Source organism: Cetorhinus maximus, chromosome 2, assembly GCF_964194155.1.
Source record: "Cetorhinus maximus chromosome 2, sCetMax3.hap1.1, whole genome shotgun sequence".
Classification (NCBI taxonomy): Eukaryota; Metazoa; Chordata; class Chondrichthyes; order Lamniformes; family Cetorhinidae; genus Cetorhinus; species Cetorhinus maximus.
In genome coordinates this window covers 11,423,527-11,438,867 of record NC_135880.1, presented here as the reverse complement: position 1 = coordinate 11,438,867, position 15,341 = coordinate 11,423,527, and the positions used below count along the sequence as shown (strand labels likewise).

General features: G+C 44.3%; 1 protein-coding gene across 2 annotated transcripts in view; it reads right to left on the bottom strand.

Annotated features, from left to right (window-relative positions):
- Window positions 1-2,850: 2,850 nt before the first annotated feature.
- The window catches only part of LOC144692257 (G protein-coupled receptor kinase 5-like), a 137,082-nt gene continuing 124,591 nt past the window's right edge, over window positions 2,851-15,341 (bottom strand). For both annotated transcript variants that reach the window (XM_078560859.1, XM_078560867.1), the window contains 5 exons: window positions 14,376-14,584; window positions 9,830-9,967; window positions 8,988-9,125; window positions 6,493-6,624; window positions 2,851-4,488 (listed from right to left, as the gene is read on the bottom strand). In XM_078560859.1, the coding sequence (XP_078416985.1) occupies window positions 4,432-4,488; window positions 6,493-6,624; window positions 8,988-9,125; window positions 9,830-9,967; window positions 14,376-14,584 (674 nt within the window). In that variant the 3' untranslated portion in view covers window positions 2,851-4,431. The remainder of the gene's footprint in view (window positions 4,489-6,492; window positions 6,625-8,987; window positions 9,126-9,829; window positions 9,968-14,375; window positions 14,585-15,341) is intronic.

Genomic DNA, 15,341 nt, shown 5'->3' with positions numbered 1-15,341 from the left:
AAAGTAATGGAAGGGGTCATCAACAGTGCTATCAAGTGGCGCTTGCTTAGCAATAACATGCTCACTGACACCCAGTTTGGGTTCTGCCGGGGCCACTCGGCTCCTGACCTCATTACAGCCTTGGTTCAAACGTGGACAAAAGAGCTGAACTCCTGAGGTGAGGTGAGAGTGACTGCTCTTGACATCAAGGCAGCATTTGATCGAGTGTGGCATCAAGGAGCCCTAGCAAAACTGGAGTCAATGGGAATCAGGGGGAGAACTCTCCACTGGTTGGAGTCATACCTAGCAGAAAGGAAGATGGTTGTGGTTGTTGGAGGTCAGACATCCCAGCTCCAGGACATCACTACAGGAGTTCCTCAGGGTAGTGTCCTCAGCTCAACCATCTTCAGCTGCTTCATCAATGACCTTCCTTCCATCATAAGGTCAGAAGTGGGGATGTTCGCTGATGATTGCACAACGTTCAGCACCATTCATGACTCCTCAGATACTGAAGCAGTCTGCGTCCATATGCAGCAAGACCTGGACAATATCCAGGCTTGGGCTGATAGGTGACAAGTAACATTCGCACCACACAACTGCCAGGCAATGACCATTTCCAACAAGAGAGAATCTAACCACCTTCCCATGACATTCAATGGCATTACCATTGCTGAATCCCGTACTAACACTAGCCCGGGGGTTACCATTGACCAGAAACAGAACTGGATCAGCCATATAAATACTGTAGCTACAAGAGAAGTCGGAGGCTGGGAATCATGCGATGAGTAACTCACCTCCTGACTCCCCAAAGCCTGTCCACCATCTACAAGGCACAAATCAGGAGTGTGATGGAATACTCTCCACTTGCCTGGGCGAGTGCAGCTCCAACACTCAAGAAGCTTGACACCATCCAGGACATAGCAGCCCCCTTGATTGGCACCCCATCCACAAACATTCACTCCCTCCACCACCGACGCACAGTAGTAGAATTGTGTCGCCTTCTTCTACTACTCCTTCTCCAGCAGTCCCTTGGGACTGGGGATGACTTACCATCTGCAGCAACTGACCAAGGGTTCTTCGACAGCACCTTCCAAACTCACAACCTCTACCTGAAGCTCTGAAGAAGGGTCATACGGACTCGAAACGTTAACTGTGTTTCTCTGTCCACAGGTGCTATCAGACATATGGAGCTTTTCCTGTGTTTTCTGTTTTTATTTCAGATTTTCAGCATCCGCAATATTTTGCTTTTATCATTGCCTCTACCACCCAGGAGGACAAGGGCAGCAGGTGCATGGGAACACCGCCACCTGCAAGTAGTCCTCCAAGCCACACACCATCCTGACTTGGAAATATATCGCCGTTCCTTCACTGTCACTGGGTCAAAATCCTGGAACTCCCTCCCTAACAGCGCTGTGGGTGTACCTACACCACATGGACTGCAGCGGTTCAAGAAGGCAGCTCACCATCACCTTTCAAGGGCAATTAGCGATGGGCAATAAATGCTGGACAAGCTAGCGGCACCCAGATCCCATGAACGAAATAAACGACTCCCAGGATGACAGGACTCTCTCATATGCAGAGATCAAATAGAATGGACCTATATTCTCTGGAGTTTAAAAGAATGAGAGGTGATCTCAGTGAACCTATAGAATTCTTCAATGGTTTAACAGGGTAGATGCTGTGTAAGATGTTTCCCCTAGCTGGAGAGTCTAGAACTAGCGATGATATTCTTAGGTTAAGGGTTTGTTCATTTAAGACTGAGATGTGGAGAAATGTTTTCACTCAGAGTTGTGAATCTTTGCAATTCTCTATCCCAGAGAGCTGTGGATACTCAGTCATTGAGTACTTTCAAGATGGAGATCGCCAAGGGAATCAAGGTGCATGAGGAAGAACTGGAGTTGAGTAGACGATCAGCCACGATTGTACTGAATGGCAGAGCAGGCTTTTGGAGCTGAATTAAAAACAAAAAACTGCAGATGCTGGAAATCCAAAATAAAAACAGAATTACCTGGAAAAACTCAGCAGGTCTGGCAGCATCGGCGGAGAAGAAAAGAGTTGACGTTTCGAGTCCTCATGACTCTGTTGAAGGGTCATGAGGACTCGAAACGTCAACTCTTCTCCGCCGATGCTGCCAGACCTGCTGAGTTTTTCCAGATAATTCTGGAGCTGAATGGTCTATTCCTCATCCTAGTTCTTTTGTTGTTGAAGAAGTTTCTCCCAAATCTCTACTGGATTTATTAGTGATTCTCCTATTTATGACACCTTAGTTCTCAGCTCCTCAGAAATGGAAATATCTTCTCTCGGTTTACTCTATGAAAACCCTTCATAATTTTAAAGGTTTCAGTTAGGTTGCCCCTCGACCTTCTCTTTCCTGGAGAAAAAAGCCCCAGTCTGTTCAGTATTTTCTGATAAATATTCTCAGGAGGTGTAACTATTCATTCAAAAAATGGTCTGAAATATAGAAATCACAAAGCACTATTGTTAGGTTTACAATAAAAGGAGGTCACAAGGAGGCTTAGGTTAAAACTGGCGAGAGGCAGATCTGGGGCCAACATGAGGAGGTATGGCCACAGACAGAGAGAGCAATCCAAGAGTTGGAATGAGAAGGATAATGGAGAGGATGATGAAGGCAAAACAAATTTAGATCATTTGATGAATGGTTGGGTTGGTGAAGAGGGTGGGAAGCGGAATCAATGATTCAATAGGGATCGGACCACCGTCTCCATCTGTATGCATCGCGTGAGCACCTGAGAACTGGGAATGCTGCCAAGCGGGAGGATTTCAGGAAGGTGAGCGCGAATGAGCTAACGCGACTTCTTCATGGGGACTCAACTTGGGGGATGCTTCATTCACCAATATCAGACAATGGAACCGTATACAAATGGCAGTATTTATTAATTTAAAATGCTCGAACATAATAAAAAATGAAACCCAGTGACACTAGGCAAGAACCCAAGAAGATTCCCAGTATAGGAAGGATAGACACACTGGATTAAAAAAGAAACACGACTTATATTAGCACAAAACCAGTCACCAAGTGTAATGGAATCAGACCTGTTCAACATGAGATTCTGATATCTAGGTGCAGAGATGCCTGATCGTTAACAATTTTGTAGATACAATAACTACATGCTTTTTTGTTTTAAATACAATTGGAAAATCTCTCGAGAACAGGCAACATCTAAAAAATAAATTGGCACTTAGTGCAAGACATTGAAACCACAAAAGTCAATATTACGGAATAAAAAGATCATCAACTTAAATCCTTCACAGCTTTTGGTAAATGAATCATAGGTAAAATAACCAACAGTGAGAGGGAACATTTTTTTCTTAAAGTTTGGTACAGATCAATCTGATGTCTTCAGAACATCAGGTTTATGGATAAGGTAAATAGGGGAATGTTTTTACAAATAAATGAGGTTACAAAACTTTCAATGAATTACCAGGGCCACTGGTTCACCTTGGCTGACTGAGTCAAGTTCTGTTTTAATCGTGCTGGGTTCCGGGGATTGTTAACTAGCATTAGTGGAGGAAGTCACACATGTGACTCAGCCCATTTACAGAACAAGGCCAAACTAGATAATGAAGTCCTGACTAAGTCAAATTCCATTTTTATTAATAGAATGAGATTTACATTGGCGTGGGGTGGGGTAAGGACAGGACTTACATTCTAATCAGTTTGGAATTAAGAGACATTGAATGCATGCGTTTCTTTTGCGTGACATTATTTGGAACTTCGAGTATTGCATTCTGTCCCATTTTCCCTGAAGAGTGTAAATCAGTGGCCTTAGTTAAGATCTGTTTTAATGATAAAACGTTAGGCCTATGAACACAGCAACAAGGGTTCAATTCCAACAGAACTAAGGCAAAGAAAACAGAAAACAGAGAATTCACACAATTTGCATTGAGGCGGACTTTACCTGGATCACTATGTGCTATTCCAGGCCACGCATATTTATATACATATATACATAAACACACATATACATTTACACGCACACACATGCATACACATACATACTCTGTGGTATACTCATTAGCAAGCACCTAGACAGCAAATGCTTGTGTGCATAGGCCCACTCTGTACTGAAATAAAATTCAGCCAAGTCACTCTTGAGTTACAAGTTGCAAACAGCACACCACAATTAGCATTGCTGTGCTTTTATCAGTTTTAAAAAAATAATTAAAAATAAACTTTTAAATAGATAATTCCAAAGTCATTCCTGCTAAAATTAATGTGTGCATTCAAGTGGTACTTAATATATGGCTTCTTGTACAACTTTAGTGAAAATATACATCTAGGACATAATTCAAGTACAAATGTACAAAATATGTAAACTCATACAGCAGTTTTTTGTTGCAATATAATACATTTTAATACATGTTCCCAGTTTAACCTGAAATATATCAGTTTTCTCTTCTTTTCATGGTAATATGTGGTTAGCTTGGCAGCTACAGGATTCTTGAAGGATCATCTTCATCATCACTGAAGCTACTTTTGAAACAGACCTAGAAGAAGAAAATGGTAAACAAGAAAAATGCACATATTAGTTAATGCAACTGCATCCTGTTTTTGTCTCCTTACCTCAGGAAGAATACAAGTGCCTTAGATGGGGTGTAACAAAGGTTCACTAGATTGATTCCTGGAATGGGGAAGCTGTTCTATGAGGAGAGCTTTAGAAAGGGCCCTTTACTCCCTGGAGTTTACAAGAATGAGGGGTGATCGCTACAATAATCATAAAGGGCTTGACAGGGTAGAGGCTGAGAGATTGTTTCCCCAGGCTGGAGAGTCTAGAAGGATGGGGTTATTGTCTTAGAGTAAGGGGGGTGACCATTTAGGACTAAGATGAGGAAGGATTTCTTCGCTCAGAGGGTTGTGAATCTTGGGAATTTTCATCCTCAGAGAGCTGTGGATGCTCAGTCGATCAATGTACTCAAGTCTGAGATTGACAAGTTTTTGGACTCTAAGGGAATCAAGGGATATGGGAATAGGGCAGGAAAGTGAAGTTGACATAGATCATCAGCCTTGATCTTACTGAATGGCAGTCTGGGTTCAAGCTGCCATATGGCCCACTCCAGTTCCTATTTCTTAGGTCATGAACAATTTTAGTGCTTTAAATAGATTATAGCTGAACAGAGTAAAAAGCTTTAAATCCAAGAACATACTAGTCATCCATTTTACAACAAGTGTGTCTGCTCTCTCTACCTCCTCCCCTAAATATCCTATCCTCCACCTCTCCCCGACCTGCATTACAGTCCCATAGATATGGATAGTGCTCTAGAATTCATAGAATCATCATGTACAGACGGCGCCTATTCAGATGATTGTATCTGTGCCAGGTCTCTGTGACAACTAGTTAATTAGTCCTACAGCCCTGCTCTTTCCCCTTACCCTGCACATTGTGCGATCCGGGTAGAGACTGTTAACACTAATAAGAGAAATCCAAACACTCGTTTTAACCAATAGAGCTACGCCACAAAATTCCACTTTTCGTAAACAAAACACAAACATTATTGTATATAGAACAAATTAAACAAAGCAGATTAAGTTAACATTATAGCTTATACCCACATATGCTAGGCCCTTAGGTTTACTTCTCACTTCCCCCAAGAGTTCTCTTATATGTTATGATATCATAAAGTTATTTACTTCTATAGGGACAAAACAGAGTCCTATGGAAACAATTTTTTAAAATCACCTCAGCTCCAGCTATTCTCAAAAAGTAAAACTTTTGTTTACCATCCCTTGACTGTGGGTGCCTCAGTCTCTTATTCTGGTTCCTTTTCCAATACTTCCAAGCTAATCTGTTGGCTTCTTTCTTTGCCACAAGACTCGAGGAGGCTCGACCACCGTAGATCTTTCCACTAGTTTCAGACTAGGCAATCTTCCAGCTTCTAGCCCTCACGAAATTCAAACCGAGTTCAAAAGTAAATGGTCTCCCATTTAAGATGGAGATGAGGAGGTGTTGCTTAACCAGGAACCAAGGTAGGCCGGTGAGCAGAGGGCCAGAGGAGTGATTGATAATTTTGTGAAAGTTAGGACATGGGCAGCAGAGTTTTCGATGATCTCAAGTTTGCATTCAATAGAAAACAGGAGGCTGGCCAGGTGTGCGTTGGGATAGTCAAGTATAGCAGTAACAAAGGCATGGATGGACTCACTTTCTCCAACTCAGGGCAAGAGCACTACACCCCGAGCTACTCAAGTGCACAGAAAACACTTAATATGTTTTAAGTGGTGCCATTGCAATTGACTCCTATCATGTTGGCAGATGGTTATCACCATTTCCCCAATATAGGGGACAGGCATGGACGGTGTAAGTGGTGGGGGCTGTGCCAGAAGGGTGCATAGGACTGCACCTCAAAAATAGATTCAGATTCTTCAGGAGAGGAGGAATGATGAGAAAGTTGGGTGAGCAAAATATTTGAGGGCAGCAGCAGCAAGGTGGGTGCGGGCGTGGGTTTGGGGGGGTGGGTGCGGGGAGAAGTCTATTACACCATTAAAAAGTGGCTTACCTCACGTCTGCAAAACCTGTACAACAGGCCCCGTTTTGGAGGTGGATTAGGCTTGTTGCTGTCCAGGTCCGGTGATAATGCCCCATCAGCCCCATAGGTATTTACCTCTTTAAAACATTCTGTGTCGATCATCTGCAGTACAATTGTTAAAAAAATCTAATTTACAAAAAAGGAACAAATTGGCAATTTCTTTTGGTATTCATTCTCAGGATTTCTATATAGAACCATAGAAAAGTTACAGCACAGAAGGAGGCCATTCGGCCCATCTTGTCCATGCCAGCCCGAAGACACCCAGGTGCCCTTTCTAATCCCACCTTCCTGCACCCGGCCCATAACCCTGCATCTTACAGCACTTAAGGTGCAGATCCAGGCACTTTTTAAAAAGAGTTTAGAGTTTCTGCCTCTACCACCAACTTGGGCAGCGAATTCCAGACACCCACTACCCTCTGCGTTAAAAAAGTTCTTCCTCATGTGCCCCCTACACCTTCTGCCATTTATCTTGAATCTATGTCCCCTGGTTCTAGAATTCTCCACCAAGGAAACAATTTTATCCTGTCCACTCTATCGATTCCCCTCATAATTTTGTACACCTCAATCAAGTCACCTCTCAGCCTTCTTTGTTCTAAGGAAAATAACCCCAACCTATCCAATCTCTCCTCGCAGCTACACTTTTCTAACCCTGACAACATGTGTAACTGGCAAGGCCAGCATTTATTGCCCATCCTTTGCTGTCCTGTGGTGGCGGTGGTGGTGGGACTTTCCTGCTGGTCTCACTGAACAACTTTGCTAGGCCACTTTTGGAGGCCAGTTAAGGGTCAAACACTTGGGTATGGGATTAGAGTCACATATAGGCCTGAGTGGCCAAGGACAACAGGTTTCCTTCCCTAAAGGACTCCAGTGAACCAAAATAAAAACAGAAAGTGCGGAAAAACTCAGCAGGTCTGGCAGCATCCGTGGAGAGAGAAACAGAGTTAACTTTACGAGTCCAATGTGACTTTTCTTTGGCACAGAAGTGAACCAAATGGGTTTTTTAAAAAAAGAGAAAGACTTGCATTTATATAGCACTTTTCATCACCACCGGACATCTCAAAGTACTTTAAAGCCAATGAAATACTTTTTGGCTATTGTTTTAGGAGACGCAGCAGCTAATTTGCACTTAGCAAATTTCCACAAAAGTCAATGTGATAATGGCCAGGTAATCTGCTATTTTCTTTGTGACGTTGATTGAGGCATAAATATTGGCCAACACACCGCGGGGAACTCCCCTGCTCTTCCTCAAAATAGTGCTATGGATCTTATACATCCATCCGAGTGGGCAGATGGGGCCTGGGTTTAACGACTCATCCAAAAGACAGCACCTCTGACAGTGCAGCACTCCCTCATCCGGAATTAAAAGTCTGATGATGATGACCATGAAACCATTGTCGATTGTCGTAAAAACCCCATCTGGTTCACTAATGTCCTTTAGGGAAGGAAATCTGCCGTCCTTACCTGGTCTGGTCTACACGTGACTCCAGACCCACAGCAATGTGGTTGACTCTTAGCTGCCCTCTGAAATGGCCTAACAAGCCACTCGGTTCAAGGGCAATTGGGGATGGGCAATAAATGCTGGCCTAGGGAGCAAGGCCCACACCCCATGAATGAATAAAAAAAAAAAACCCCATTCCATTTTGAAAGTTCCAATTGAATCTACTTCCACTACCTTTCCAGGCAGATGCTGCCAGACCTGCTGAGTTTTTCCAGGTAATTCTGTTTTTGTTTTGGATTTCCAGCATCCGCAGTAGTTTTTTGTTTTTATATTAGTGCGATTCAACAATCTGTTGCAAAAAAGAATTTCTCCCCACTTCGTCTCTGCCAATCCTCTTAAATTTGTCCTCTGGTTACCATCCCTTCAGCCACTAGAAATAGTTTCGTCCCATCTGCTCAATGAAAAGCCATCATGATTTTGAACAGCTCTATCAAATCTTCCCTTAGAGCACAGAAGGCTAAGGAGAACAACCCCAGCTTCTCTACTCTCTCCCCATCACTGAAGAGCCTCAACCCTCTTGTAAATTTCTTGTTCACCCTCTCCACGGCCTCAATATCCTGCCTAACATGCGGTGTCCACAATTGGATATAATACTTCAGTTGAGGCAGCATTATGGTCCCAATTGTGGGCACCACATCTTCAGAAGGATGTTGAGGCCTTGGTGAGGGTGCACAAGGAATATAATAGAATGGTCTCAGGATTGGGGGTCTTCAGTTGAGGCACAGCCAGCGATTTACAAAGGTTTACCATAACTTCCTAGTTGCGATGGGATCTCCCCAAATCACCGCAGCAGACAGGAGGAGCCAGAATACATGGACTAATCCGGCAAAAAAAAGGCACACTGCCCTCTGTTAGCTCACAGGAAACAGGTATCGAATCCCGCCATTAGAATTTGACATTTAGCTTCTGATAACAAGGGGCCTCCCATGTATTTTGGCTGCTAAGGTCTACGTACAAGTTACGTTACCTCGTTTTGCCAAGGAATGGAGACGCAGCCTGTGTCGAATTTGCAGTAGAAGTCATTGTCTGTTGGATCCAGATTTACCCCTTTGACTGTGGAGAACTGTTCAATGTCCAGGACATCTTTGCAGTAAACTGCTCTGGGCTGCAAAACAAACCAAAAAGATGCATTTATATAAGCGCCTTTAACAACCTCCAGCAGCTGTAAAACATTCTCAAAGCCTAATCATTCCTGGACTGTAGGAAATGCGGCTGCCAGTGAGCACAGCAAGATCCCACAGGCAGCAACAAGATACACGACGAGATGCACTGAAGGGGGAGTTGGATAAACACACGGGGGGAAAAGGAATATGATGGTTGGGTGAGATGAAATAGGGCGGGAGGGGGGTATAAACACCAGCATAGACCAGTTGGGTTGAATGGCCTGTCTCTGCTGTACATTGTGTGTGTAATTTTTTGTGTTAAAGCTGTTTTAGTGATGTTGGTTGAGGGAAAATTGGTGAGGACACTGGTGAGAACTCCGCAGCTCTTCTTCCAAGTGGAGGCCTTGGGATATTTGACGCCCAGTTGAGAGGGCAAACAGAAAGAGAGTTCCCAAGTGAGGTCCGAGCTGCCAAATTAATCCACATTACTCCTCCTCTGTCTTCCTCAGCCTCCCCCCTCACCCCCATCGTCCTCCTCCACCTGGGCCTCACTAGGCTGAAGAACCAGAGTTTGGCCTTTTCACTTAAAATAATAAATTTACAGGTGAGCGGGGAGTCAGGTCAATATTTAAACCGCGCTGATGTTGCGCAGGCAAATTTGTAGCTTTCCCTCTGTGACAATATTCAAATCACTTTATACACTCACGTCTGGAACAAAGGGAGGGTCCCACATGTTTGCCTCGAGTCTTTTGAAGTTGATGTGCCGGAATATGGGATGTTGCTTCACCTCACTAGCTCCTCCTCCTTGGCAGCCCAGTCGCTGTTTTGGATCTTTGGTCAGCAGCTGCAAAAAGGCCATCAAGGTTCATGAAAATACAATCAATGCAAATTCACAGAATGGTTACAGCACAGAGGGAGGCCCTTCAGCCCATCGTGTCTGCGCTGGCTCTCTGCAAGGGCAATTCACCCGGTGCCTCTCTCAGTCTTTGCCCTGCAAATACTTCCTCTTCAGATGATGATCCAATTCTCTTTTGAAAGGCATGATTGAATCTGCCTCCACCACACTCACAGGCAGTGCATTCGAGATCCTAATCACTTGCTGCGTAAAAAAATATTTTTCTCATGCCGCCGCTGCCTCTTTTGCCAATCACCTTAAATCGGTGCCCTCTGGTTCTCTGTCCTGACACCAATGGGAACAGTTTTGTTTCTCCCTATCTGCTCTGTCCAGACCCCTCATGATTTTGAATACCTCTATGAAATCTCCTCTTAACCTTCGCCACTCCAAGGAAAACAGTCCTAACTTCTCCAATCTATCTACGTAATTGAAGTGGCTCATCTGTGAAACAATTCTCGTGAATCTTTTCCGCACTCTCTATAATGCCTCACATCCTTCCTGAAGTGGTGCTCAGAACTGGACACAATACTCCAGTTGGGTATTCAATACTGGTCCCAACTTAAATGTGAATTAACATTAACAAGACATTAGCATATGCCTACATAGAAATATGGTAAATCCAAAATACCTTGGCTCAAAACTTTTCACACCAAATTAATTAGCTAATAGTGCAATATCAATCCAAAACTCTTCAAAACCACCATGCCAATACTTCATCTAATTATGTAATGCATTCGATTTAATGACCTCAGGGTGAAGGCATCCGTAGGTAACAGCGATTACAATATGACTGAATTTTACATCCAGTATGAAATGGAGCAGAATGGGTCTAAGACTAGTATTTTAAACTTAAAACGTGGGGAAGATGTTTCCATTAGTAAGAGAGACTAGGACTTGAGGGCACAGCCTCAGAGTAAAGGGAAGACCTTTTAGAACAGAGATGAGGAGAAACTTCTTTAGCCAGAGAGTGGTGAATCTATGGAATTCATTGCCACAGAAGGCTGTGGAGGCCAGATCATTGAGTGTACTTAAGACCGAGATAGATAGGTTCTTGATTGGTAAGGGGCTCAAAGGTTACGGGGAGAAGGTGGGAGAATGGGGTTGAGAAACTTATCAGCCATGATTGAATGGCGGAGCAGACTCGATGGACCGAATGGCCTAATTTCTGCTCCTATGTCTTATAGTCTTATGGTCTTATGGTCTTAAATAAGGGCAACTATGTGGGCATGAAAGGTGGGCTAGCTGAAGTGAATTGAGACAATAGGCTAGGGGATGGATCAATAGAGAAGCAGTGGCAGATATTTAAGGGGATATTTCAGAATACTCAGAATAAGTATATTCCTACTATCAAGAAAAAATGGGGAGTTAATAGCAGATAAGAAGGAAATAGCAGATGAAATTAATAAATATTTGCTTCGGTCTTCACTGTAGAGGATACAAAAACATCCCAGTAATAGCTGCAAATCAGGAGGTGGAAGGGAGAGGGAAACTTGGTGAAATTACAATCACTAGGGAAGCAGTACTGAGCAAACTGATGGAGCTGTGGGCTGACAAGTCTCCGGATCCTGATGAACTTCATCCTCTAGCCTGAAAAGAGGTGGCTAATGAGGTAGTAGATGCGTTGGTGTTAATTTTCCAAAATTCGCTAGATTCTGGAAAGGTTCCATCAGACTGGAAAGCAGCAAATATAACCCCTCTATTCAAGAAGGGAGGGAGGCAGAAAACAGGAAACTATAGGCCGGTTATCTTGATGTCTGATGTGGGGAAAGTGTTAGAATCGATCATTAAGGAGGTTATAACTGGGCACTTAGAGAAACTCAAGGCAATTGGGAAGAGTCAGCATGGTTTTGTGAAAGGAAAATCATGTTTCTCCAATTTATTGGGTTTCTTTGAAGGGGTAACATTCACTGTGGATAAAGGGGAGCCTGTAGACGTGCTGTACTTCGATTTCCAGAAGGCACTTGATAAGTGCCACTTCGAAGGTTACAGCTGAAAATAAAAGCTCGTGGTGTAGGGGGTAACATATTAGTATGGATGGAAGATTAGCTGGCTGGCAGAAAGCTGAGAGTATGCATAAATGGGTCTTTTTCTGATTGGCGGGATGTGATGAGAGGAGTCCCGCAAGGGTCTATGCTGGGGTCTCAACTTATTACACTTTATACCAACGACTTAGATGAGGGGAGTGAAGACATGGTAGCTAAATCTGCAAATGATACAAAGATACAAAGAAAGTATGTTGTGAAGAGGACAGGTTGCAGGCAGATATGGATAGGTTGAATGAGTGGGCAAAAATCCGGCAGATGGGAGTATAATGTGGGAAAATGTGGAGTTGTTCACCTTGGCAGGAAGAATAAAAAAGCAGAGTGTTACTTAAACGGAGAACAGCTGCAGAATTCCAAAGTGCAGAGGGATCTGGGTGTTCTAGTGCATGAGTCACAAAAAGGTAGTATGGAGGTACAGGAGGTAATTAAGAAGGCTAATGGAATGCTATCCTTTATTACAAGGGAAGTTGAACATAAAAGTAAGGATGTTATGCTTCAGTTATACAGGGCATTGGTGAGACTACATCTCGAATACTGTGTGGAGTTTTGGTCTCCTTATTTAAGGAAGGATGTAAATGCATTGGAGGCGATTCAGAGGAGGTTTACTAGATTGATACCTGGAATGAGTGGGTTGTCTTATGAGGAAAGGTTGGACAGACTGGGCTTGTTTCCACTGGAGTTTAGAAGAGCGAGGGGTGATTTGATTGAAGTATATAAGATATTGAACGGCCTTGACAAGGTGGACCTGGAAAGGATGTTTCCTCTTGTGGGTGAGACCAGAACTGGGGGGGCACTGTTTTAAAATTAGGGGTTGCCCTTTTAGGACAGAGATGAGGAGAATTTTTTTTCTCTCAGAGGGTTGTGCGACTTTGAAACTCTCTGCCTCAGAAGGTGGAGGCAGGGTCACTGAATATTTTTAAGGTGGAGGTAGACAGGTTCTTGTTAGGCAAGGGAATCATAGAAACAAAGAGAATAGGAGCAGGAGTCGGTCATCGGCCCTTCAAGCCTGCTCCACCATTCAATAGGATCCTCTATCTCAACACCGTACTCCCGCTCTCTACTCCATGCCCCTCGACACCTTGAGAGTCCAGTCCTTCTTAAATAAATTCAGTGATTTGGCCTCGACAGCCACCTGTGGGGTCAGAATTCCACAGGTTCGCTACCCTCTGAGTGAAGAAGTTTATCCTCATCTCAGTCCTAAATGGTCTACCCCGTATCATGAGATTGTAACCCCTTGTTCTAGACACCACCCCCCACCCCATTCAGAAGAAACATGATTCCTGCATCCAGTCTGTCCATCCCTGTCAGAATTTTATACATTTCAATGAGATCCCCTCTCATTCTTCTAAACTCCAGTGAATACAGGGCCTAGTCGGCCCAACCTCTCCTCAACCAACAATCCTACCATCCCAGGAATCAGTCTGGTGAACCTTTGCTGCACTCCCTCTCTGGCAAGTATATACTTTCTTAGGTAAGGAAACCAAAACTGCACACAATACTCCAGGTGTGGTCTCACCAAGATTAATCGGGGGTAGATGTGAATGTAGAATTCGAAACAAGCAGATCAGCCATGATCTTATTGAATGGTAGAGCAGGCTCGATGGGCCGAATGGCCTACTTCTACTCTTATTTTGTATGTTCGTATAAAATTTATCTTTAAATTAAATAAAAATGAGTTTCATCTTCAAACAACAATTTGCATTTATGTAGCAAAACATCCAAGGTGCTTCATAGGAGAGTCATCAAACAAAATTTGGCACTGAGCCACAACACAAGGAGATGCTAAGGCAGGTGACCAAAAGCTTGGTCAAAGGGGCAGATCTTAAGAACCGTGTTAAAAGAGGAGGGAGAGGCAGAGATGTTTAGTGGGGGAATTCCAGAAACGAGGGCCTAGGCACCTAAAGGCACAGCCACCAATGGTGCAGCGAAGAAAATCGGGAATGTGCAAGGAACCAGAGCTGGGGGGGAGTGCAGAGATCCCAGAGGGATGTTAGGATGGAGGAGGTTACAGAGATGGGAGGAGAGAGAGCGGGGCCGTGAAGAGATTTGAAAATCTAAATGAGAATTTGAAACCTGAATTCCTCATTCGAAGTGACCATTAATTAGACTCATTTAAAGCTCATTGGCGTGGGCCTCGCTGGTCAGCAGTTCTCGACACAAGCAACACTGCAGGGAAGTCCCAAGTCCTGCCTGAGGCCCTCCCTCCCCTGGCTCCTCTCGCTGTCCAGGTAAAGGACGTCACGGGGCGACCCAGGGCAGAGAAGTGAGCGGCGTTGACCATAAACTTTTCACCAACAGAAACCAGCTTTACTCACCATCCTGCAGATGGAACGCGGCTCCTCCGAGAACTTATCAGAATAATCCTCATTATCCTCTTTGACTCGCCGGTCAACCTCCTCCCGTTTTACTTTCTCCTTACGCTTTCGAAAAGGCGACTGACCCTGAATCATCTCATAAACCAGACAGCCGAGTCCCCACCAGTCAGGGCTGAAGGAGTAACGTTCGTTGTTGATGACCTCTGGAGCTTAAAAACAAACCAAGGGGAATTACTTAGAATTCGCGGCACAGATATAGGCCATTCGGCCCAGTTGGTCTGTGCCAGTGTTAATAGTCCACATCAGCCTCCACCCACACTTGTTAAACAGTCAGCAGTGGTTCAGTTGGTAGAACTCTTGCCCGAATCAGGGGTCATGGGTTCATGTTCAGCTCCAAAGGCCTGGGCAAATGGATCTAGGCTGAAACTCCCAATGCAAATGCGGCATCGCCGCCTGAGGGAGGGCATCGCCACCTGAGGGAGGGCATCGCCGCCTGAGGGAATGCCCTCTTTCCAATGAGACATTAAACCAAGGACCTGCCTGCCCTCTTGGGTGAACGTAAAAGATCCCACAGCGCCATTTCGAAGACCAGCAGGGAAACCTTCCCTGGCGCCCTGGCCAATATTAAACCCTTGACCAGCATCATTACAACAGATTATCAGGTCATTATCTCACTGCTGTTTGTGGGAGCTTGCTGTACAAAGATTGGCTGCCACCTTTCGAACTTTACAGCCGTGACTACAATTCAAACATACAGCGCTTTGGGAATTCTTGAGGTTATTACAGACGCTTGTTAAAAAATCCACGTCTGTCTTTTTTCTCACTAGAGATGACAGAACAGTTGCACTACATCTCATTCCCCAGTGAGCGCAAGGGGAGACATAATGACGAGCTCTGTTTGGCACTGGCTCCACCAAACAACTCTGCCTCTGCTGCCCAATGGGCAAGTGCACCACCACAGTGCGG